At 34.2% G+C, this 25,176-nt stretch overlaps 3 protein-coding genes across 5 annotated transcripts; 1 reads left to right on the forward strand and 2 right to left on the reverse strand.

Annotated features, from left to right (window-relative positions):
* Nucleotides 1-316: 316 nt before the first annotated feature.
* LOC144844538 (SH2 domain-containing protein 4B-like) lies at nt 317-18,373 on the reverse strand. Of its 3 annotated transcripts, none has more exons than XM_078701487.1 (9): nt 18,174-18,373; nt 9,716-10,022; nt 9,116-9,269; nt 8,312-8,735; nt 7,350-7,512; nt 6,147-6,273; nt 5,337-5,458; nt 4,470-4,690; nt 317-3,841 (listed from the first exon to the last, which is right to left on the reverse strand). In XM_078701487.1, the coding sequence occupies exons 2-9, from the start codon at nt 9,885-9,887 to the stop codon at nt 3,752-3,754; spliced, it is 1,473 nt and encodes a 490-aa protein (XP_078557613.1). In that variant the 5' UTR covers nt 9,888-10,022; nt 18,174-18,373; the 3' UTR covers nt 317-3,751. The 3 variants fall into 3 exon arrangements, with proteins under 3 accessions (XP_078557613.1, XP_078557616.1, XP_078557614.1); XM_078701490.1 differs by lacking the exon at nt 18,174-18,373 and adding an exon at nt 11,944-12,226; XM_078701488.1 differs by lacking the exon at nt 18,174-18,373 and adding an exon at nt 11,513-11,900.
* LOC144845215 (uncharacterized) lies at nt 15,884-18,033 on the reverse strand. Its single transcript, XM_078702397.1, has 3 exons — nt 17,723-18,033; nt 17,091-17,192; nt 15,884-16,966 (listed from the first exon to the last, which is right to left on the reverse strand). Exons 1-3 carry the CDS (start codon nt 17,808-17,810, stop codon nt 15,945-15,947), a joined length of 1,212 nt encoding a protein of 403 aa, XP_078558523.1. The 5' UTR covers nt 17,811-18,033; the 3' UTR covers nt 15,884-15,944.
* Nucleotides 18,374-19,404: 1,031 nt separating the features above from the next.
* On the forward strand, nt 19,405-24,806 carry LOC144844907 (SPARC-like). Its single transcript, XM_078702015.1, has 5 exons — nt 19,405-19,528; nt 22,559-22,724; nt 22,875-23,102; nt 23,474-23,693; nt 24,208-24,806. Exons 1-5 carry the CDS (start codon nt 19,481-19,483, stop codon nt 24,347-24,349), a joined length of 804 nt encoding a protein of 267 aa, XP_078558141.1. The 5' UTR covers nt 19,405-19,480; the 3' UTR covers nt 24,350-24,806.
* Nucleotides 24,807-25,176: the final 370 nt, after the last annotated feature.

Genomic DNA, 25,176 nt, shown 5'->3' on the forward strand with positions numbered 1-25,176 from the left:
GGCCAGGCAGCTGGCAGCTCTTGTAAGCATACCTCATGAGGGAATGTAATCCACAGTTCACTAGTAGGCCTATAATAGACTTAAATAGGTATAAAAATGTGAAGATACTGTACAATATATCTTGACATATTTGCAGTCTTGTCTTCGTCAATTAATTGTGTATGCTTGAACCCCTATTCCCATTTGTATGGTACAAAAAAATTGCTCAAATACCAACCTTCTATAACCATTTCTTTTAAGGCAATATCAACTGGAATATTTGAAAGAAATATGCTCTCTTATTATTGAACCAAAACAAAAAACACTGCTAACAAAATTCATTAATAATAATAATGCTTTATTATACATCATACATATTCCAAAAACATTTTAATAAATAAACAATTTGAATAGTATACATATTAAATGAAATTTCCTGTAAAGATTTCATTTTTATTAATTAGCCTAAATTATATTTTACACCAAATGAAAAGTTGATTGTGCACTTGGGTCCTTTGCTAGCAATTGCAACTAAAACTCCTTAAATTCACACTGCATTTAACAACCTTGCACCGAGGCTTATTAGTTTTACTCGAAAGCTGGCAATTTCTTTATGGCTGTTTTACATTATATAATGGTTTTGTTTTAGTTTTTTGCTTATTTTATTTGAAACTTCATTGAGATCCAACCAATAACACCCACAACATTGTCATTAATTTGCCTTTTGATATATATTTAACAATCTTGTTTAGTTGTGACAATGTGTCAGGCCCAATTCAAGGCACTTTACTGTTCTTAAAGTTAAAACTATACTCTATTTACTTTGTTAGTATTATTATAAATAATGCTTCTTATTTTTAAATTTTACATAAAGTGACACAGTATAAAGTACATAGTTTATCAATTCCATTACTGTACTCTGTATCATACAACCACTGTGACTGGTAGTGAAATAAATGCTACAGTACATTGCAACAAAAACAAATTAAAAGGTGCAGTGTTTCGTTTATAATCAAAATTTGTTAAGGGCATACAAATACCGAGATTTACAGTTAGTGAATGGAATGGTAGATTAATATTAATAATTGAATAATCTATATTCAATACTGTTAGAAATTATTGATTAAATTAAAACAATTTGTTATAAATCTGTACAATAGGAGAATGATTAGATAAATGAAACTATACAGATAACATATTATACACCATGATTATTTCATATAATGAATTGAAATGCGGAATGTTTATTTTATTTTGTAATTATATTATATATAAAACTATGAATTTGATAGAAAGCATATATCAAATATAAATCACTATTTTGCTTAGAAACGTACAAAAATTCATTCAAGGTGGAATACGTGTATACAATAGACAGCATCTACATAACAGTATACTGTTATAAATAGGCCTATCTACACTATCAAACTTTATGTGACAAAAAAATGTGCTCATATACTGTATGGCCACGATGATGTCATAACACCATCATATTTGGGCACATCACACTATTTTTTGTCAAACTAGTTTGATAGTGTAGACAGAGCTTTAGAATTAACAATTACCATATGACCAAGTATATAATCCCTCCATCTAAATTTAGGCTTAAATTCAGATAAGAAAACTTTGGTAAATCCATTGGTAGTATAATCAGCCTATAATCCCACCCCCTAATGTTTCCCAAATTTCATACCCCCTGGGACTATATTTGATCATATATGGTACTTGTTTGTGGACATTAATTTTGTTGATACCAATAAAAGTGGAAGAATCCTACAGCACCTAACAAACATCTTGATTAAATGATGCAAATGTTCCTGAAGTGAAAATTTAAACCATAATTTTTCAGATTAGCACCCGTTTTAGTTATATATTAAATTGAGTTGTAAACAAAAGTCTAAATCAGTGTACGAAACCAAATCTAAATCTGTTAAGCCTTGTCTACACTATCAAACTGTGACAAAAAAATGTGATCTGCCTATATATGGACATGATGATGTCATATCACTACCATATTTGGGAATATAACTACCATATTTGGGAACTTTGATAGTGTAGACAAGGCTTTAGAGAGACCATGTCAACATTTTTCTACTGCAGTTACTGCAGTACTATCCTTTTGTTTTCTTGTTAACAGGTTTATGCAATTGTAATTATACACAATGATTATTGCAATTATCAACTTAATTATGAACAAAGTAAAATCACAAAAAAAGATGTAGTTTTTACTACAGAACTGCAGTAGAATAATTTGACATGATCCCTGGATGAAATAGCCTATGTAGCAACCATAGAGGGCAGTATTCTACTTTAAATTGTACAGCAATATGGTTACAGCAACAAATTGAAAATGTTTTAAGATCAGGTCCACTTTAAATATAAAGAGCTAAAACTGTACTAATATACCGTAATAATGTAAATCTAAACCTGTTAATTTGCTACAAGACTAGGTCCACTTTGGGACTGTGGTAGGAAAAAACCCACACCTCATGGTACTATTAAGTTATTATTTTTAAAACTATCTGTAATATGAAAGCTCATCAATTATGATCAAAACAGAAAGACTAAACATAGGAGGGAATGCTCTATGAGGAATGCTTAATATTATTAATTGTTTGTGCTTTTTGATTGTAATAACGCCTCTTATTTTATATATTCTTTACTATGCAATTCTTCATCTATAAATTTATTTAATTATAATATTAAATTATTAGTTAAAAATAAATTGTTAATGCCAAATATCCGATATAAAATTTAAATGCACATTTTTAGGAATCAAAGCTGCCTTTTTTATTTATTGGTGTATATATACATCTTTTACATAATAAGTTAGCAAACTCTACTATATGGTGATTGATCATGGTAAAGTTAACAAGTTTACAAATGTTACTGAAAAAAATTATTTGAATTTATGTATACTAGAGAATACAATTTAAATAATCAAAATAAAGCAAGAAGTAGTCAGGGGTTCGAAGGTTCAAATGACAGCCCCTGTTTTCATGAAATACCCTTTCCAAACTAAAGTTCACTTCGCCTCCCATTAATTTTAATATTTAATGTAAGAATTTTAACTGAAAAACGTATGAATATGTGCAAAATCTGTTTACATTAACAGCAGAGAGGTATACGTAGGTTGTGAGGATCAATGTCTATCAAGCATTATGATTACTATATGAGTCTTGTGTGCTGCACTTTTTAGTTAGCAAGCAATTTGACCTTTAAATCTCCCAAAAAACGTCTGGAAAATCTGGCCTTCTGAATACATTTTAAATAGTGCAGGAACACATTTGGGATCATTGGGCAGGTTGATATTAAAATATCGTCACTTAATTATCATCGTGATAAGTTTAGTAAAATAAGGAGAAACCATTCACATAGAAAATGTTATGATTTATTGTGGTTTATATTGCTAAATTATTGTGGTATAAATTTTGTTTACACATTTTTTTTGTTATGTGTATTGAGATGAATAAAAGAGATTGATTGATTGATTGCTGCATGAAAGCTGGGTCAAAGGTTGTGTGGAATAATGACCATATGCTAATTGGTTGAATTCAGCTGATCATGATATTTGATCATTTTAGGTTCATTTTAAAAATTACTGGCTTTATCATGATCAGTGGAAACATGACACGAACCTACCTATTGGAAAAATTTTGGTTGAGGAAGTCCAGCTTGAGGGAAGTTGACCGATGGATATGACTGCTTATATACAAAATAAGTATACTGTAGGCTTTAAATCCTCATCTGATGTATTTTTAAATTAATTATATCAAAGAAGTATATCGTAATCAGGTTTAGATGATGTTTGGCCTTGCGGAAACTTTAATATCTCTTTGCCTAACTCGGAAATCGGTGTCATCTGTGAAAGAAATGAACATTATAGGTATGTTAAGAGTTTATTTATTTGGTTATATTTCAGGCCTAAGAATTTATTTTTTCAGCCCATGCCGGAACCCATGCAGATATTGCAAAAAACTTGCTTACACCAGGTCAAGTCAATTGTAGGCCTGCTTGCCTAGATATACAACTATAGCATTTTGAAAAAATGTCTAGATACCGTAAATCTTCCAATTGTAACCCTCGATTAGTATTCTTTGATTGATTTTAGGGTGGGTTACTGTTAGAGTAGTGGGTTACTATTGATAATCTTAAATCAGGCATCTGTAAATAGTAACCCACCCAACTTTTTCCGGTCAGCAACTCATAGCAAAATAATAAAACAGTACGAATAAACAACAAACTAAAAAACACTCAATCCTCCCCCACTCCCGAGATCAACATATTGATATTATTTTCAAAATATGGCTGCATCATAAGTTTTTGTGACTCTACTAGAGTAGTGGGTTATTATTATAGATTGACTTATAAGGGGGGTTACTATTAGAAGGGGGGTTACTATTAGAGTGTGGGTTACTATTAGAAGATTTACGGTAAAGATATTTATCAGGAGTGACTGAATGAGCTAGCCATAGGCACAATCTACTCACTGTATGATATTCAACCAAATCCTTTAACTTCCGATGAATAATCTGGTCTGTACCGAAGAACTGGTAGCCTGCCAAAGATGCGTCAATGAGAAAATGTTTGGTTTTTTCTTTGTTCTTTACTGATAATGTGTAACCCCAGATTCGTTCACTAAGCCTCACCAGATAGGTACCTTCGTCCTTGTTTATCAACAACGATTCAACCTCTATCCTTGACATTGGACCTAACAAACCAAAAGTTGGAATTTACTTGATTATATTATGATCACGAATATGAATTGATCATGGTACTGTACTATATACCAGACACTATGAAAACCAAAAACTCTCCCAAAACCAGATTTTTCTTGAGGTCCATTAAGATCACATTTGGAATACCATAAATCTAGAAAACCAGACAATGGTGTAATTCAGAGACCTGAGGCCACTGGTTTAGGACCCTGAGTGGTCCTAATGCTGGAGGTCTTGGGCACTTTTTCAACATATTTTAATGCCTGTTGCTTCATCTGGGACCTACTCAAGGGCTCTGTAAGCTACGGGGCCTTTGGGTTTAGCCAGTGAGTGCTTATAGCCGCTACGCCACTTCATATTAGGCCAGCCCATGGGTTTCCAATATTAGGAGTTTTGACTGTATGATAATTTTTGGCCAAACACATCCAACATCAAGTAATTCGTCAAATGCAGGAGGGATAAACTATCACACTTTGCAATCTTTTTTTGGTGACCTACCACACACTGTATTACTACTTAAATAGTTATATCTTTCAATTATTTGTCCTACTTTGCATTAAAATGTGAGAGGTAAACGAATAAAACAAACACTTTAAGTCTCGATCAGTTGAGGCTTAGGGAGTGGAATACTGTACTTACCGTGCATCCAAGTATCTGGTCTATTAGTGATGAGGTCAAAGCCAGCCTTCTTAGGCAGCTCAACGTCTCTATACCAATCAATTGCATCCATTCTATTCTTTGGTTGAGGCCCACGATCTCTTCTGTATAATAAAGGTACAGAAAAACATAAAATATTATTTTAGTCATACTGCACATGGGTTGATGTTTCCCTTCAAATTACAGGATTTTATGATAGACTTTACAACATACTCTACTGTGCTATTGACGTAATTGATCAATAGAGGGTGCTATTATATTTTTTAAATAATTCGAATAAAGGGAATTTAGACAACCTCACAAATTGATGCAACCCTACAGAACGCATATTAACCTTTGATACCCCAAAAAAAGTGTTGCTTTGGTCATAGTGTTAAGCATAAATTTCCCTTCATTCGTTTTACAGAAAAAACTAGTTTAAGTCCATGGCCCGTCCCAGTGTCAAAATGTCACAATTTATCGCACAATTTTTTGCAGGGAATTTAGCTATACTGGATGCATCGCTAAATTGATCCTACCTTTGAATCAATGAAAACTAGCGGCCTATGTTTTTGCAAACCCTGTCACGAACGGTTCCCCTTTTGCTACAAATATTGCACCCTCTCTGGCGTGGCCTTTTTCTTGTAGTCTTGATAGTTCAAGTCCATAGTATTTTTCAGTAAAACAGGTAGCACAAGTGCCTCATGTCTCGAAGTGGCTGCTGCACCGCCTCGTTTGGTTTGTATACAAGTGACCCACCGGGATAAGGGTGTCCCAAAGGTTCTACATTAGTTCTATGTAATTCATACTTACGTGTGATTCATCATGTCCGATACATTAAAATGTTCAAAATCTCTGGACATACGTGACCTTCGGACAGTGTCTCGAGCAAACTGGGCCCAACTGCTTCTGTCTTGGTCAGCGACCTTTGACTTCCTCACTGTTTGAAAGAAAACAACTTTGTTAATAATAATTAAAGTGTTTACAAAGAAAGTTATCATTTGCCACCTTATTTGTGAATACCAGAATTCAAATTTTGAAAAACAATTCAATAACACCAGAATTCTAAAAACAACAAAATTGTTTTTATTTTAGATGACCTCTGGGCGACCTGGATTAAATTTGGCTGAGAAATTGAAGGAGGCCATGCCAACCTGTCTTACAAGTTTTGTCTTTATTTCCTAAATAATAATTTCTAAGCGTGGATACTAGATCAGGTTATACTAAATTTGTGCTTTATTTTTCCTTATTTTCTGTGTAAGAATGTTTAGCAGTTAATATAGTATAGTGAAATTCACTTAAAAGCCATTATGTTCTAAATATATCTTCATTCTTCCTTAAAACTTACTACACAAATTTCTCATCATATCCTGTAAAAGTGTAAATAAACATATGGTTCCTGGACAGAAAGGGTTTGATATGACATTAGATCTACTGTTGTCAGTTTAGAAATGATTCAAAGACTGCACAAACAAGATAATATTCAGGTTTTCATTGTTAAAACAGAAAATAAATTTCCTGTCTGACAGTTGTGCACTGAACCGTGAAGGCGAAGTCTGCTATAATTAATATGTCATTGTTATTTTTTCCTATTTTCAGCATACACTAGGCCCTAGTATTGTTGTTTAATAACACCCCTCAGTGGCTGTTCCATGATTTTGAAATAGGAGGGGGTGGGGGCAGGGCCTAAAAATGGTGAAATGAAGGGCTGAGCTTAATTAATTACAATTTGGGAAATTTAGTTGGTTGGACGGCTGGATAAGATATTTTTAGGCCATTTTAATAAAATTATTAGATACTAAGTGTATTAGTGTATTGAGGCACATTAAGGAATCATCCAACACTGACATGTTTTAATGTGTAGCATATCAGTCACTGATGTAATTTGGGATTGTATCCAATCCAATACTTTGATGACATCACAAAGGAAAACCATTAATCACATGATTTGATGAATGTAAAAAGCATAACAATCAATTGCTTTATATTAATCAAAACAACTAAACCATTACTTACGTTGAACATTCCAAATTTGTTCAATTCTGTCTCTGTTCTTTTCCGCCTCCAACTTGCTTTCTCTTCGTTTTTTCTGCAATGTGGAAAATATTTCTTGCGTTCGTTCTTTTTCCTCAATTTCATACTTGGCATCCCGCTGTTTGTTTTCTTTCTTTTCTCTTTCCTACAAAGAGAAAATAGTACGTTAAATTGTTAAAAGCATTTTCAGCACATAAACTACGATTTCTTGTTCTTACGATGGGATGTCAAGCTGTTGGTCCGGTCTACTATAGTGCATGTTAAAGAACTTTATTCCAAAATTGTAGGGGTTTATCTTCCAATTTCCAAATTTCTTCAGTTTTCAGTTAAAGACACATTCCCTACAATTTGTGATGTTTTGTAAAAATAATACATATATATTACTTTAAAAACATTAAACCAGGTCATTCCTTGTCTTAAATGTACGTTTTATGGTAAATTATGATAAAAAGTGAGAAACAATGCAGTACCTAAGTAGCTCGCGGCGAATGACCTCGTGGACGGTCTTTCGGCCTAGCCTAGCTAGGCTTAGTTTTGTAGGCCTAGCTGGTAAACATCGGTAAAGTACGAATATAGTACGCTAGCTATATACCTAGCCTGACGTTGTATAATTGCTGCATTAATTGTCTTTCTATTTTTGCCAGACTCCATTGATACAAATTGGGGAAAACCCGTTATTTTCGCTAAAAAGTTAGGAGTCTTCCATTTGTTTTGGCCTCACGATCAATTGAAACGTGGGTGAATTACAGAAGAAAAACAAAAATATCAATCCGCGCGCAATGCATTTTGGGATTTATAGCGGGCCGCTATAATTATTAGAATCAACTTATTTTTCACATTTTTAACCGACGAAAAAAGTTAACGCAATAGGACCATTATTATAGTATTATTTTTACAGTCTATTGAAAATTAAAAGGTACTTTTGAAAGGTACTATTGACATACGATTTGTAACTGTAGCTGCCTCTCCTGTTCTTTGATTTCCTTTGCTTGTTTTTCCTTCTGTAACCGTTCTTCTTCTAGTTTCTTCAGCAGGGCTTCCTGTTCCTTTTCATGTCTTATCTTATCTTGTTCCTCTTTCTCTCGTTTTAGAAGTAACTCCTTCCTTTTCTGTTCTAACTGTTTAACCCTTTCTCTTTCCTTCCTTTCTTTTTCTTCCTTTGCTTTCCTTCGTCTTTCAACCTCCTCTTCTTCTCTTCTCCTCCTTTCTTCTTCCCTTTTTCTTTGGTCTTCCTCTTCTTTTATTTTCCTTGCCTTTTCTTCCAATGCAGCTTTCTCTCTTGCTATTTTCTCTCTTTCTTCTTTCAACTCCTTTTGTTTTTTTCTCTCTTCTTCATCTATTCTTTTTCGTTCCTCAATTTCTTTGAGTCTAAAAATTATAAATAAAAACACAGTATTTAATAGTTTTTAAATGGCCAAGCATAAAACCCTTAACTGCACAAAAGGAACATGTTCTGTAAAAAGTATTAGAGAGTTGTCTAATGGTGTGATTGTGATCAGGGGAAGGAAGGGGGTAATTCCCTATTCTCCCCAGTTGTCTACTATACAGTATATACTGTGATTATATATCACTGATATATATAGAATATAGTTACATTTCTTATCTTTTTATACAACTGCCTACTTTGTTTTTATTACATCTGCTAGTATGTCATGTTACCTTTCATAGGAAGTGATTAAATATTATATTTAGTATAATTTACTGCATAATGCCTCTAATCAAAACTGAATTATGTCAGTTATAGAAACCTTTTGAGTTCTGCTTCTTTGTGAGCTTCTTTCCTAGCCACTTCTAAACTCTCTTCTTCAAGAATCTGTTCAATGGATTTATCATCTTTATGTTCACCCATTATCCATACCCATGGGTTACCTCCAATATCTAGTTTAAAATTAACATTTCTTCCTACAAAAATAAAACAATTTGCAAGTAGTTAAGCATTAACATATTTTTTAATTTAATTTCAAAGGAACAGTTTAATACTGTAGCAGGGATGTACTGTTAGCCATGAGAGATACAGTGGTCCAGTTTTCGCAAGAAAGGGAACAATTCTGGATTGTCAAAGGCCTCTGTGAAAAAGTGGTCAGGTTGAAACCTTACCAACCGTACTGGTGGCTACTTTACTTGTTACTTGTTTGCATAGCTATCCCCCCACTACTGAAAAAAAGTCTGGTTTTTATAGCAGAATTTTGTCTAATTTTGTATTTGACCATTTTAAGAGAAATTCATGTTTTTTAGCCTTGATTTCTATTACAAATATTTTTATTTATGTACAATTAACAAGATGATATATTTAAAATTCATGCCTGTACCTGAGCTTTAAATACATTTACTGTAAGTACATTACTAACCATTTTTCTTTGCAGGTATAATTTTTTGTTTTTCAACTTTAATGTTCCATTCCTTCCATCTACGAACCTGCTCCTCCCGCATCTTGAAAAACAAAATCTGTTTCTGTTCATCGGATAACTCAGCTAGGAGCTCAGGCTCAATGTACATGTCCTTTAAAATTTGTTGTAGCATATTGACTTTTATTCTTGAACCGTTTAATAAATTAAATATTCTTTAATATCTAGTGATGTAATAAATATTTTTAGACATTCAACAAGCCTCATCAGCTTCACACAGTCCTTTGGTCCGCTACAATATTCACAATTTCTGTCGAGCAAAAATAATACGATTATCAATAATTTCAATCTTGTAGTAAAATATATTGTATGAGATAGACAAATATTCATACGAACAACACAATTGTGAACAAGAATGTGTTTGTGAAATTAAATGGTAGGTCTACTGTATTGTAAACAAGATATTTGTTTGCAAAAAGATATATGACATAATATTTAAATATATTTATCTGATTACGGATATAGAATTGTCACAAAAAGACAAGACTCACTGGTCTGTAAAATAATCAGACCTTTGAGAAAAAAATAACAGGAAAAAAATGATCAGCAGTTTGTGACCATGAAAACCACAGATAGCAATTAAATAATGTTGGGTTCTAAGTAATGTAGCTCGTTCTAAGGTTCAAATGAACAGACCATACTGTATACTGTTTATACTAATTATATGCAACGTAAATATCACTCACTGTGTAAACAATATTTTCATTGTCATGCACAAGAGTTAGTTAGTAGTCGAGACTTTGATAACAAAAAAAATCACAGTGCATTACTGCATTCTATCGAATAAAAGACTTTTTAGTACATGATTAAAAAGAAGAAAAAGTGGAGATAACTTAAATTGAAAAGATATTAATCTCTAATAATTGTACTACTTCACATCACATGTTGTACTGTATCTTGCATAGGGTATACATTTAGAATACATACAACTACAACTTGCCCTTTCCCAGATGTATACAAATTTTTGTTGGTGTGTGGGGGGGGGGGGGGGAATGGGGGGAATGTAAAAGACAGAAAATTAAGTTAAGCTTAGTATGTATTTCATAATGTTTGCTCTGCCCAACACACACCCACCTGCCTCCCTTCAACCTATTTCATAACATGATACTGCCATGTACTGTCTACACGTAACTTTTTTATCATGCTATATTTGCTACAGTATTTACACAGTTTAAAGAATTTTTATCATAACAAATGCTTAGGCAGTCTTATACAAATATAGGTATCAAATGCGGAAGTATAAAGGCTAAACTTGTTTATTGACAATTTCTAGAGGTTTTGACATTAGCCATATTCAATTGGGCTGTTCTGAGCAGATCTAGCTATCCTCACACTCATCGCGACGACTCATCGTGAGTGGCCAATCGAATAAACCTATTATGATCTACTGTCTCGTTCAACGCCATCATCTCGAACACTAGAAAAATAGTTAAAAGAGTTAGTAGGGCCAGGGAGGTATACAAATAAGGGTAGGCTACATGGGTAACCGCTACATGTACATTAAATTCTATTTATTAAAATTTAATAATATTGTCTGTCTGTACATCTTAAAGTACAGTAGGCCTACCTTACAATTAATACCACCCAGAACATACCAATTAAAGCATGGAAAAGCTCAGACCAATACAATAATAATAAATTCTAAATAATTCCTTCATGCTCATGACACAAGATTTCTTGAGTAATAAAGATAGAACGAATTTTGTAATTTTAAATACAATAGCTGGCAGACCACCGTACCTTGACCATTAACAGAATTTCCCTATAAACAAGCCTAAAGTCAAATCAATCCATGCAGCCTACATGTATCACCATACCGAACAGGTTTGCCAGCACAACCAGTACGTAGATGAAGTCACCTCAACCATGGAGAAATAAGTTAGGAAGGAGTAACATCGATGTAATGCATGGATTTTAATCCAATTAAGCACATTACATGGTCAAATGACTCCTATTAAATTGCACTGCGACCGCCCGCCGCGTTATCTCGGTTCGATCTCCTTACACACAAGGCTCCTCGCCGCTAAGTAGCAACCCCTATACCCTGTCTAACTAACAGTGGAGTACATAAATACGAACAAAAAACACATTGCATATGCGCAGTTAATTGTCAACAAGGATTCACATGCGTGTTTTATGTATTCGGATTCCGAATTTTTTTGCGAACGTACCAGTCATTAAATCATTAAAATCAACCAAAAATAACTACTTGTTTCTTCAATTGTAAGTATTCCATTATTTTGAATATAACAACGAAACAAACACGTATTTTAATAGTTTCCCTTTGTACTGGAGTTTTAAGTTTTAGTTATATGAATAAAGGAAAGCTGTAGCTTTCATTTGATGCCTTGCATGACAGTTTCCGATGGTGTCCGGCTGACATACAACGAATTGAAAAGCATCGAATCTGTCCGACCGCCGAACCGAATAGCCGGAGTTAGTTCCACCGGTCGTAGTTATTTTGGTCCACCGGTCGTTGTATTACTTAGGCCTAGGTCTAGGGCAGTTATTGTTTCGATGTTTAATTTAGGCTAGGTCTTAGATTTAAATTTTAAACCAATAAATAATAACTAACATTAGCCATAAAATAATTACTTTCGTAGGCCTACTACTACTACTAGCTAGGCTAGGACTAAAGTACTCGACTCCTAGCTAGGGTCTAGTCCTACTAGGCTAGACCTACCTATTGTTCTATGTACTATTTATCATAGAGGTAATGTTAATCTACCACCTAGGGTTATGCCAAAAATACCAATACTACTATCTAGGGCCGGCCTAATTAGACTATGTTCAATAACATTAACAATAAAAAAAAGCAGGTATTTATTTTTAGTTAGCTAGCCTAGATAGTACTACTACTAGGACAACAACTCTAGGTCATCATTCGCCATTTAAATTAAATTGCTCTTGTTTTCAGAGAACGATGACAGGACACAGTGTTTGTTTGAAACCTACTTGTCGACTTTGTGGAATTTCCAGGGCGATTCCTTCAGATCGTTCACCTTATACAAAGGACGCGTTCAAGTCTGTAATCAAGTCATGTTTTTGCTTAGATATTGATAATGATGATCCAGAAATCCACCCACCATTTATTTGTTATTCCTGTGTGCAAAAACTGAAAAGGTGGAAGAAAGGCCACAGCAAGGACCGCAGTAAAGTGTGCAATATTGTAATTGCAAAATTCAATGATTCTCAATGTGCGTCTTGTATAACTGATGGGGAGATTCCTACCAATCTTCACGATTACAGAAAGGAAGCAGAAAAATGTAGCCTTGTCTCTTTGTTTCCACATGAAGATGAATTACTAATAATTAGACTTTCACCAACTGGTGATGCTGTCATCAAGTTAACAGTCAACAGTGATTCGACATGGGGAGTTGTCATTGCTGGTGTTGTATTGCAAGCACAGCCTATTCTAGGAGAAGTCTTTAACAAAAAATTACCATTACATCAGTTCACCAAGCTGTGTGATATATTGAGGAGTGCTAAAATCTGTGCAGGCAATGAAGATTATTTAGATTTGATAGAGAGACGAAAAGGACCAGAAGGGCAGATTCCTATAAGGATAACACCAAAAGATGTCTATTTATGCAACACCATTAGACATAATGACTGTGAATTGCTAATTGCTGAGGATCTGAAGCGGTGCGCAGTTTGCCGAATTTATCGTGGGGATTTATCATCAATGCGAAGTGCTTCCTGCAAGGAAAAGTCTTCACTGACGGTAGCCAACAAGTATTTATCAAATTCTCAACTGCAGAACAAAGCAGCAACATTACAATGTAATTACAGACGGTTGAAAAGAAAGAGTGGTTCCCTTGAGAATAAAGTTTCCAAGATGTACATGCTAGAAAGCAAATTAATTTCTGAAAATGCAGCTCACTTAATGGAAGACACAATGGAAATGGGAAAACCTGAAATTGAGAGTTTATTATGTAAATATCCGTCAGCAAAGCTTTTGTGGGAGCAGCAACTGGCATCTATGGGCAAGGGAAAGCAGATGCGTTGGCACCCGGCAATTTTACGTTGGTGCATTGCTATCCAAAGCAAGTCTCCGTCAGCTTATAATTTAATTCGCGAAAGTGGATTCATGACGCTGCCTCATCCAAACACACTCCAACCCTACAGCCACTTTGCTGGTGTGACAACTGGTTTTTGCCATGAGATGTTAAGTAGAGTTGTAACAGACCTCAAATTATATGAAGAAGGTAATGAATTGCAAAAACATGTTGTGCTATTATTTGATGAAATGAAGATAAAATCAGGATTGGTTTTTTCACAAAGCTCTGGCAAAGTTGTTGGATCAACAGATGTAGGCAGCTTAGCCAATGAGATGCATTCATTTGAGCGGCGATGTCGAGGTGAAGAAGAAATCCCAGTTGCCTCACATGTTCTGGTGTTGATGATCCGGGGTTTGTTTTCTAACCTGCATGTTCCAATTGCCTACTATCCAACAACTGGAGCTTCTAGTTGTGATCTGTTCATGGCAATGTGGGAAGCTGTTGAGATGATCGAAGTAGCTGGGTTTGTAGTTCATGCGATGGTTTCTGATGGTGCCACTCCGAACAGGAAGTTTTACAGACTGCATTCACCATCATCTACCACTTCATCCATTGTCTTCAAGACATCGCATCAGGGAGACCCAGATCGCAGTGTTTTTTTCTACAGTGATGTGCCGCATCTAATAAAGACGCTTCGAAACAATGTAGAGAACTCTGGCTACAATAACAAGACACGGAATCTTCATGTAAGTACTGTATGATCATACACCACATTGAAAATACCAATTTCATTATAGCATGTTGAAAATGATATTTACTTATTTCTAAATCTAAAAATGTTCTTCATTTAAAGTATAACAAACAAGACATCAAGTGGAGTCATTTTCTTGACACCTATGAATGGGATGTGAAATTGCAGAACACATGTCCAGGGCTGAGGATGCTCCACAAGTTGACGCATGAACACCTCCACCTTACTCCATCATTGAGAATGCGGGTATACTTGGCTGCACAGGTAATTACTTGCAAGTTTTGTGTTCAGCCCTTGTTCTTTTGCAAACAATTCTGTAATTTAATTTTTCATGAATGTTTTTTATTTTCTTCATATTTTCAGGTGTTAAGCAATTCGACAGCAAATGCAATGGAGATTATGGATCGACATGACATGACATCCACTATCAAATTTGTTAGAATGGTAGACCAATTTTTTGATTGCCTTAATGTCTCTAGTTTTTTCCAAGGCAAACGATCCAGAAAACCAGCTATGGAGCCATACAGGACAAAAGATGACTGGCGTTTTAAGGTACATTTTTTTTAAATAGAAAATTTAAAAAAAATTGAACATGGGAAATGATTGGGCTTATTATTGTTTTTGTTCAATTTCAATTAGCATTTGGATATACATTGAGAAATATCTATAATTTTTGTATTAATCGAAGGAATAATTGCCACTATTTTTTGTTCTGATGTTTTTAAGTGGTTGCAAGATGACTTCCTGGGTTTCTTTAAAGAATGGCAAGACGAGGTGAATGCGCTTGAAGATGTAGAGAAGAGTGTAAAAAAGAGGATGTTATTAAGCACCGCAACACTTGATGGACTTGAGATAACAAGCAAGTACATTTCGTTTTTTTTTTACAGCTGACTTTGTTTAATAATTAATCAAAAGTTCTGACATCACAAGAGTGACAAAGTATATTAAAAATGAATTAATAATAAGTATATTAATTTTTATTCTTTGCCATCAACAGTTAATTCGTTTGTAGAGTTGACTAAAAAACTACTGGACCTGCCAGGGGTAGAGTGTGTTCTAAGTGCGAAGTATAATCAAGATCCGTTGGAACAGTACTTCAGTAAACAGAGAGGATGTGGTGGAAGTAACACAAACCCAACATCAATGCAGTTTGGCCACAATATGCATGCACTGTATGTAGCTGCGAACTGTTCCAAGGCATCCAGGAGAGGCAACTGCCGCAGCCAAATTGTTGACCAAACTATTGATGACTCACCTCTTCAAAGGAAGAAGACACCAAATGCATAAATGATATTTATGATCAGCAAACTTTTTCAAACCAAACGGTTCTTTTCAGAACCAACCAAAATACAATTGAGATTTAAGTTAGCTATTGTCGTTATTTATTTCATCACACACACAAAATACAAAATAGTATATATTACAACAATTCTTTTCTGAGAGATTTTTCACCCTTTTTTGAAACTTTGCCGCTTTCCTTCTTTAAATTCAAGTATACCTTGAGGAATGCATTAGCTCTGATTTTCAACCAGTATCTAACTACAATTTGTAATAATTGAGCAGAAGCATTGTCACCTAGTGTATCTCTGGTTATTCTGCACCAGAAAGTTTGAACATTCTCCTTATTGATAATACGGTCATACAAATCAGCCAGATAGTTACTATTTAACATCGTATTAAGTTTATTTGTAGCTAAATGCTGCCTTGTTTCTATTTCAACGCTTCTAAAAAACAGATATACATCGTCATCAACAACAAACAAACCTGATCTATTTTGTTTGTCGATCCATTCTTTGGAATAGTCGTAGAAGGAATGGGTTACGTTGGTACTACACACTTGCCACTTAGTGAGCACATCACAGTAGGCTCTGGCAGTACTACTTTTACCCTTTCGAAATCTTTTCACAAGCGCATAAGGCACATAACCGGCAACGTACCGAATTATCTTTTCTGTGTGAACATCCAACTGTGGGATGTCAGTTACCGTTTCCTCATGTGGCAAATCTATTTTATGCTTATCATTTAGAATTAACCTTAACATTGTACGTTGCAAAAATAGGTTCAGTGTTTTTACATGCTGCCCATCAGAGTTGACATTTAGCTCCTTTAACAGGGTGACCCACCTTCCCAAACTTGTACACATGTGTTGGTGAAATGCCCGGCACATCATCTCATCAGCTTCTGGTTTCATTTTCTTTGTGTTTCCTGATGTTATTACCTTCCAAAGTAATTTTGTACTGTCTTCCCAAAATGTTTTTATAATGACTGTATTTGAGTGCTTCTGCAGATCATTTGCCAATTTTTTCACTTGACGAGCTATTGGATACAAGTCATTGCTGTATACTGGATCGTTCGCTAACATGGTAAAAGCAGCATCAACGTATTCATTAACCCTGCTGACAGCTTCATCTTCACTAAACTTATTGGAGGGTCGGCTGATGCCTGAAAATACAGAAAAGAAAGATTATTGAGCATACAACAGTTTTAATAAATGATGAGAATGCATTTAATATAGTAAAGATGAAATGTTCAAAATAAAATGTTATCATTCGTTCAAAATCCTTACTCTTTTTCCTTGATTGGTTTTTGGCTGGGTTTGTTGACACTTCCTTCTTCTGATGGGTTGCGGTAATAGTAGTTGGATGTAGGCCTACACTAACATCCATACCTAAATAGCATAATAAAATTGAAAATTAACTCATGTTGTCCTATAAGAATGAAAAATAATAATTTATCTAAAAAATACAGACTAATACTAATACTAATGGTTTGAGGTCTTGACAAGGTCATAGATGAGTTGGTTGCATCAGATGATAATCGTGCCTTCATAATTAATATAATAATATGAATGATGCATTATTGATGATTGTGCAATAAAATTAATGATATATTAGGCCTAGGCCTCCTATAGGGGGAAATCCATGGATGGATAGATTATAGGGCCTAGCCTAGCTAGACCTATCAATAAATCGGGCGGCTAATTTTTGGCGTACAGAAAGAAAAACTACAAAAATACTACCTAGCCTAGAGAGGACGAACGAATTCAGAATTATCGTTGTTACAATCAACCCGGTCGTGTAGACAGCCTAGAGTGGGCCGGGGCAGACGAGGCCTCTTTAAAAGAGAAGAGGTTCAGGTAACTAGGCCTAGGCCTAGCTACTAAACTTAAATGCAATGCCTAGTTTTAACCTAGCATACCATTTTCCAGGTCTTCATGTTCGCTGGCAAACTTCAATTCCTCGAGAATTCCGGGTTCCAATTCGTCCTCCAATTCATAAAAATCCATAATGATAAATAAAACGCGTAAATAAAATGTATCGAGTGTGGTATAATTATTCTTCTGCTGTGTGTATGGTCGCCGCGTGTGTAGATCAGCATCAACAACGAGTCTCGCTTGATGACGCGTCACATGAAAGCAATGGATATGCGCATGCTCAAATCTAACAAGCGACAGATCAACGGCAATTAAATGTTACGTAACAGTCAGATAATCCAATTAGCGGCGGGGTGGCCTATTCGTTTGATGTATTCTCGATGTTACTCCTTCCTAACTTATTTCTCCATGCCTCAACATACACCACCACCAGGCCTTCGTTGAGGAAGTAGAAGGGGTTAGCTCTTTAAACGAACCCTTAATACGGTAACATACCTTTTGGAACGGAATTCCTTTATACGTACTCAAATTATCTTCGTATGTCATGATTGTGTATGCTCGTTAATCCGTGGTACATTTTGTGTGCTTTGTATTCATGACTCGATCTACAAATTGTATGCTTCTTAGCACGGGCCTAGAAATAGAACTACAGTACTACAACAATTGTCCATATTCTTAGCCTGGTACAAAGCTATCAAGCGGAACGGAAGTGGTGTATAGTAGGTGTGGTGATTCGTGACGGATCGAAATTCACCTGTTGTTGTTAGCTCAGCAGTTCGGTCGACTTCGTCACAATATAAAGTTCATGGTTAATAATAAAACATTGAACTACTGTATATTCATTTATGTAAATATTAATTAATTAATAAGCGTAGTAGTACCTAGTACCTCAATTTCTAAATTAGATATTGAGTTATTACATTGTTAGAAATAAAATATTCAATTTTAATATTTAAATTCCGTAGGAATTCAATAACATAATATAGTATAACTTTTGACAAATATAAATATAATTATACATCTTGATACATTTCTGATCAATTAAAAGGTCTACATAGCAATGAATTAATGACTTTTGTAACCAAAAACAAATATTAATCATATCATACATAGGCATAAGGCCCAAGCGCATAGTTTAATTTCAACGTTCAGATTGTAATAAACTGGTTTAGTGTAGGCCTACATAGGCCCAATTAAAATATACACAAAACACATACATTAACCTAATAAATTCTTACGATTAAAATGTTCTGCTTTTTAAAATAAATTTGTAACACTAAGTTTTAATGTCACTCTGTATTGGTTTGAGATCAATACCGATTTTAATTGAAATAAATGATATAACATATACATATGAACGATATATAAAGTAATCAAACAAAGTACTAGTGTACTGTATATACCGTACCTTGTCAATATTTACCTGACTTAATTAATTTACTCAGCTTTAGATCAGTGGCAACACAGTAAGTTGTCCAGTAAAACTTTGAAACAAATCAAAACATAATATCACCAAAACAATCACTTAAGTAATATTCGTTCATATTTTAATATACAGGACCGTATTTTACTAAAAATAAACTTACCTACTCAATAATGGTTTTATCTAGAACTTAAGTACAGTATCGACCAATCAAAATTAGTCTTGAAACTTAAAACTCTTGAGGGGGTAAAACATATAACTTGCAGGATCTTTCGATTCACTCGTGTAACGACCATCGTACATCTTTCACAGATTACTGTAATTTGGAATCGATTTTGAATTAACTAAATACAAGTATTAAGGAGTTATAGTTATCATAATGAAACTAATTACTGTGCTATTCTTTATCTGCCTAGCATCTGCAAAAGTAAGTATTTTCCGCTTTTTTTTCAAGGAGATAGGTTATATTATCTGCGTGCTACAATAAAAAACATACCGACGAATGCGTAGACAATTAATGTGAAATCAACGAGCTTCCACGAGTAGTTTTATCATTGTTAAATTAGCTTAACTATCGTTATTAAAATTCTAAAATATCAGAAATCTGAAATATAAATTCGGTTTATTTTTGTAATTTAGACTGAACATTCAATTATCAATGATCCCCCCCCCCCCCCACCCACCCCATAACAAAGGCGTACGTGCGTTACCACCCCTTACCTTAAAGTGTAAAGTTGTTTATAAATAGTGAAGCATGGTATATAAGTACTCTATAATATTAGGCCACTTTACATCATCGTAAATCGTATTAGCGTAAACAATGAACGATAAACGTGCTTTTTAGTTGTTATACAAGACGTATTGTTTATCAGAATTGCGAATAGTGCCCGTCAATGTGTAACAAAAGACTTAATTTGGCTGTCTGGCACTTTCCAATCACTTTTAATAGGCCTGATATAAGTAGCCTACTGTGCATTTCGAGGTTGACTATCATGGTGCAACAGATAACTGATTCTTTCTAAGAATAAATAATACCAATTGTATACATATACGATGCTCTCTACCGTGTATAATTATGATGAAGGTTTGACATTAGACACAAAATCAGGCTGATCCTCGAGTTTACTTTACAATACATCGACAGTTGGGTCAATGAACTGAATGTAGACAGCGTGTCACACCATCCAAATTAATAATGTATTTTTATATGTAACCATTCTGACTGAAAACTTTTTTTTTTATCATAGGCCCATCAAACAAAATTTATAAAATAACATATGATTCTTGTCAAAGATACAGGCGCGACGTGTTATTCGTTAGTATACGTCATACACGTGGGGGATTTTATATATAAACTTTGGCTAATGTTTTCAATAATCATATTTTGTCTAGCTTGACTTGTGCTTTTAATTATACCCATTAAAACCTCGCATTTGTTGTTGTAATCTTAGAACTATTCATCTCCTTGTAATTGATATTAAAGGAACTCCCCCTTGTTCAATCGCCTAGAGATTTGTGCCTTTGAAAGTTTACGATAATTAACAAATCAGGCGCTGTTATTAATTAACCTTAAATTTAACCCTTTCATGTTGGCCTACTTTATGTTCCCTCAATGCCAAGCCCGATAAGACTCGTTATGATTCATGATATGTTAAAAACGTCACGATGTGGTTTATTTTTCTATGATAACAATTTATGTAAAATTAAAAATTAGGATTTGAATATAAATCTTAATTATTGAATTAGAAATGAGTATCCTATTCACAGAACCTTAATAAATAAAATATCCTATTTAAAAGCTACATTGACTGTAAATAATGCGTTAAAATCTATATTTAGAGAGTGTAGTTTATTACGTTACAGTTTAGGCTATTATATTGTGTATACGTATATCCATTTACACATGTATAAAAATGGGGAGGTTTTAAACTACGTGTGATGTCTAAAAATATTCACTTCTCACATAGGCTGCGTTTGTCTTCGTTATAGATTTGCACATAAGGTTATCTGTATCATTGGAAAAACTGTAATTTATTTTTTACCTTCATTTCATTTTTTTCATTTCTTTATTAGCCATATAAATACAAAAATACATAGTCCAAGATGGCATGGAATGACCACAGTTTAAAATAAAACTTTGACACTCAGGCCGGTAACCGTCTCAGAAGATGATAACAAAAAATAGATATGTAACAAAATAAGAATTATCTAGGCCTAGATACAAATACTAGGCCTATATAAAGCAATTCGTGTTTATTTTCAATTGAATTCAATTGAATTCAATTAAAACTTTATTATCCCCATGGGGAAACTCTGTTGGCCTTTTCAAAATACAGTACATACAAATATAAAATGGATACAGTACATAAAATTGAGTGTATAAAGCTCATGATTAATCAAGTACCATATACCAATTGGTAACTTGAGGTCATTTTATAAACATTAATTAGCTTTAAAATAAGCTTTTATTGTCCAACCGGGCCTAGTGGGTGATAATTGTGGTGTTAATTTACACAGAAGTTAACACGCTGCGATATACTACACTAGGTGCTAAAACAAACTAATATGAAAACTTGTTATTAGTGTGTTATGTGTTGATAACTAACTCATGCTGTGGTTATGTGTAAGTTTTTCCGCATGGCCAAGTATCGTATGAATCATAATTAATAATCAAAATAATTATATTGTAGCAGTAATGCCATTATCATGGTGTAAATCAATATCAGAAATAAAATAACTGCGTGAGTTAAAAAAAAGAGGAAAGCTCAATGATGCATTCTTTCTCTCTATGTGGATTACCTTATTTTATTTTCAAATATCTCTAAATGTTGTGCATACGGTGGAGAAATAAGTACTAATAAATAGGTACTAATAATAGGCCTATAATGAATGCATATACGTCAACACATTGCTACAGGTTTATATTATTGTAGGCCCTCCAATTGCCCTTAACATGGGTCAAATTAAATTAAAGGCCGCAATGGTAAAGAATGGTTATATGCATTTTAATGCAAGGATGCAAGGAACATTTTCGCCAGTGTAGCGTAGCAAAAAGCTATACAAAACAACCTTAATGCTACACATTTTGAAAATTGTGTAGCAAAAAATACAATACAAAACTATGTTTCTCGACTTAAAAATCAGTTTGATTAGCAATATTGCTAAACAAAATTTTTAAATGAAAATTTTCCCTGAGATGTAATTAGCGCAATGCATGCGAGTTGACCAATCACAAACGTGGATCCATCGCGTCGTGTTGGTCAACTCACTTGCGTTGCGCCTAAATCCGCACGGTTTGTCCAAGTGAGAAACCATACTTAAGTTTACACCGATATTGTAAATAACAACACTCTGAAACATTTGTTTTTTCGGAGAAAGCTTGAAAATGTAGGCTATTTGGTGATCCCCCCCCCCCACCCAAAAAAAATAACAACATTGTGTATGTTTCATTGTTTAGAAGCAAAGGCCGCGTAAATTATCGTCTGAACAGGCAAAAGCAGTTCTTGATGAGTTAACGTATACAAAGGAACAGCAAATATACAACATAAATGATATTAATGACCAGCAACTTGGAAAGGAAATCACGAAAGAAGCACAGAGGCAGGTTAAGAATTTCATCAAAAGTAAGTGCTTCGGATTATTTCTCATTGATATTAATTGATTATTATCGATTAATAGTTGATTTATTTAAACAGTCTACTTAAACGATGGACTGACCAGGAAGTTGAACTGACCACCAATGTTTGTTGATTATGATTTTTTTTTTATTTCAGATCCTTGCAGTACCATGAAATGTAACCAAGGACAGATTTGCGCATTAAACGAAAACTTCGAACCAACGTGCACATGCGCAGAATTCTGTACTGGGTCGGAAATAGAGACTAACATCTGTGACAGCGCCAACGTAACGTACCCAAGCGAATGCGAGTTCTATCGTAGAAAATGTTTGACTCCAAAGATACTAGCTGACGTTGACTTGGACTATTATGGTTCTTGTTTAGGTTTGTATTGCCTATATTTTCATTGAACTGCCAGACGTTCGTAATCTACACGCCCGACGTTAAAAGTTATTTTGTGAGATACTGTATTTCCCCTTAAATAATAATTTTGTTTTTAGTAAATTTGTATGTCGTAAAATACTAATATTTCAGTCAATACATATTGAATTTCTCTAAAATATGAGGTATCAGACAGGAGCATTTTAAATGTTAATTATTAGCCTAAATTTGAATGGTTTTAAACATAGGTCCATAGGTTAGATGACTTATTTTTACACTAAAAAGACACTGGTAACTCTGTTTCATGCGCTTTGATCGCCCTTTTTTCACCAACCCATATTATTGTTGTTCTGTTTATTAACTGACCCCTACAGATGTTGAGCAGATGTGCTCTCCTTCCGATCTACTGGCGATGCCCTCTCTGCTGCAACAATGGTTCTACATGGGTATGGGAGAGCTAACTCAACGGGACTCTTTAGAGCTGACAACGGTATCTTTACTCGATTCACCCCAGTCACAGAAGAAAACACCTAAGCGAATGATGAAGTTTCTGAGATACCGATTTAATATGTTGGATGATTCGCCCCCAAACAGGTAAATCAATGAATTTACTTTATAACGTACAGTACCGTAAGCATTTACAGGATCGTACAGAAAGGTATTAAGAATAAGATTATTATAGTGAGTAGGCCTACAATGATAGTTGTTCAAGGAAAACGCATCAGTCCGTTTTTCGTACAAAATAATAATTGGCAGGATCAAATCTTCGGCAAAGCGACAGAGGGCGTGCTATTTATTATTTCAGCTAATGTTAAAGGTAAATATAACTCGAGATTTTAATCAGCTTCTGTGACGTCACCAATATTTAGATTTTTATGAAAATCAATAGGCATGGTATGTGACTATTTGGAAAAAGAAAATTTAGGAAGAAATTGAAAATTGTGGATATTATCGTGCAAACAAACAAACAAACAAACAGATAAACATACAAAGCAAGTAATATACAAATACTTGGCAAGATTTTTGCGAAGTGAAAAGGCTTCTCGGTACGCAATGTGGTAGTTTAAAAGCTGTAAGTAAATTGTACTTTTTTATTATTATTTTGCAGAATGTTAAGTGATTCAGAACTAATCCCGGTCCGTGCTCCGTTAGTTGCCGTCCAGCCTTGTGTTATCCCTTTCCTTAAGTCTTGCGATACTAATGAAGACGGATACATACATATGGACGAATGGCTGGAATGTTTCAAATGAAATTATAGAATAAAACAATTCATTCAAGCGATATAATTTGAGTTTGATTTATGATATTGAACGAGTATGCAGTTTCAGCTCGTGTTAAAACATTTATGCACACGTTATGTCTTTTTGTGACGGTTGGTTACGAAGGATGAACGTTAAAATCAACCAAATACAGTGCCGATAAACTGTTCACGTATGCACAACTGAACAGTTATCGTCTCGTACCGTAATTTCCTCAATCTAGATAATACTGTAGTAATACACGTAAACGGTATTACGCACACGTTCGTCATGTGGAGTCACTGCACTTCCTTGTTTTGTGACGAAGAAAACACTATGGCACGCGTTTACTTTTATGTGTGCCCATTGCGTGTATCCCTTCATTTACACAGGAAGGCTGAAAGTTGCCGGAGAAATACTTTCATCATTTAAATACAGTATATTTACCTAGTCTAAAAACTATTCGATATTAGGTATCTAACTAACATTAGAAGTTCAATTTTTCATTTTCAAACGATGGTTTCAAATATGGCTCCGAGAAAATACAAAAATGTATTATTATCTTACGAATGTGATGTATTAAAACAATTTATTTGTTCAGTTTAAACTTAAAATTAACCAATATTTTTTTGTAAACTTATTAATAATGACAATTACAGTATAAGTGAGTACAATTCTGCTGTTCATTACAAGGATTTATGGCAAAACATCTCAGATTTAGTTGGTATAGAATCATAATAAACCGTTGGTGGCGCTATTTTTCCTATATTTACGCGGGGTGGTTTTAATATGATTTCTGGAGTATTTATGAACATTTTCAAAGAGGACCAGTATCAAAC

The sequence above is a fragment of the Antedon bifida genome, chromosome 6 (assembly GCF_963402885.1).
Source record: "Antedon bifida chromosome 6, ecAntBifi1.1, whole genome shotgun sequence".
NCBI lineage: Eukaryota > Metazoa > Echinodermata > Crinoidea > Comatulida > Antedonidae > Antedon > Antedon bifida.

Excerpts from the sequence above, each read along its gene's own strand:
- LOC144844538 (XM_078701487.1), bottom strand. The coding sequence starts at position 9,887 with ATGCTACAACAAATTTTAAAGGACATGTACATTGAGCCTGAGCTCCTA. Across the intron at positions 4,691-5,336 it reads ACCAGATACTTGGATGCACG|GTCCAATGTCAAGGATAGAG; the intron begins GTAAGTACAGTA and ends TTGGTTTGTTAG. Across the intron at positions 3,842-4,469 it reads ATTTGGTTGAATATCATACA|ATGACACCGATTTCCGAGTT; the intron begins GTGAGTAGATTG and ends TTTCTTTCACAG.
- LOC144845215 (XM_078702397.1), bottom strand. The coding sequence starts at position 17,810 with ATGGATTTTTATGAATTGGAGGACGAATTGGAACCCGGAATTCTCGAG. Across the intron at positions 17,193-17,722 it reads ACATGAAGACCTGGAAAATG|GTATGGATGTTAGTGTAGGC; the intron begins GTATGCTAGGTT and ends TATGCTATTTAG. Across the intron at positions 16,967-17,090 it reads AAACCAATCAAGGAAAAAGA|GCATCAGCCGACCCTCCAAT; the intron begins GTAAGGATTTTG and ends CTGTATTTTCAG.
- LOC144844907 (XM_078702015.1), top strand. The coding sequence starts at position 19,481 with ATGAAACTAATTACTGTGCTATTCTTTATCTGCCTAGCATCTGCAAAA. Across the intron at positions 22,725-22,874 it reads GGTTAAGAATTTCATCAAAA|ATCCTTGCAGTACCATGAAA; the intron begins GTAAGTGCTTCG and ends TTTTTATTTCAG. Across the intron at positions 23,103-23,473 it reads CTATTATGGTTCTTGTTTAG|ATGTTGAGCAGATGTGCTCT; the intron begins GTTTGTATTGCC and ends TGACCCCTACAG.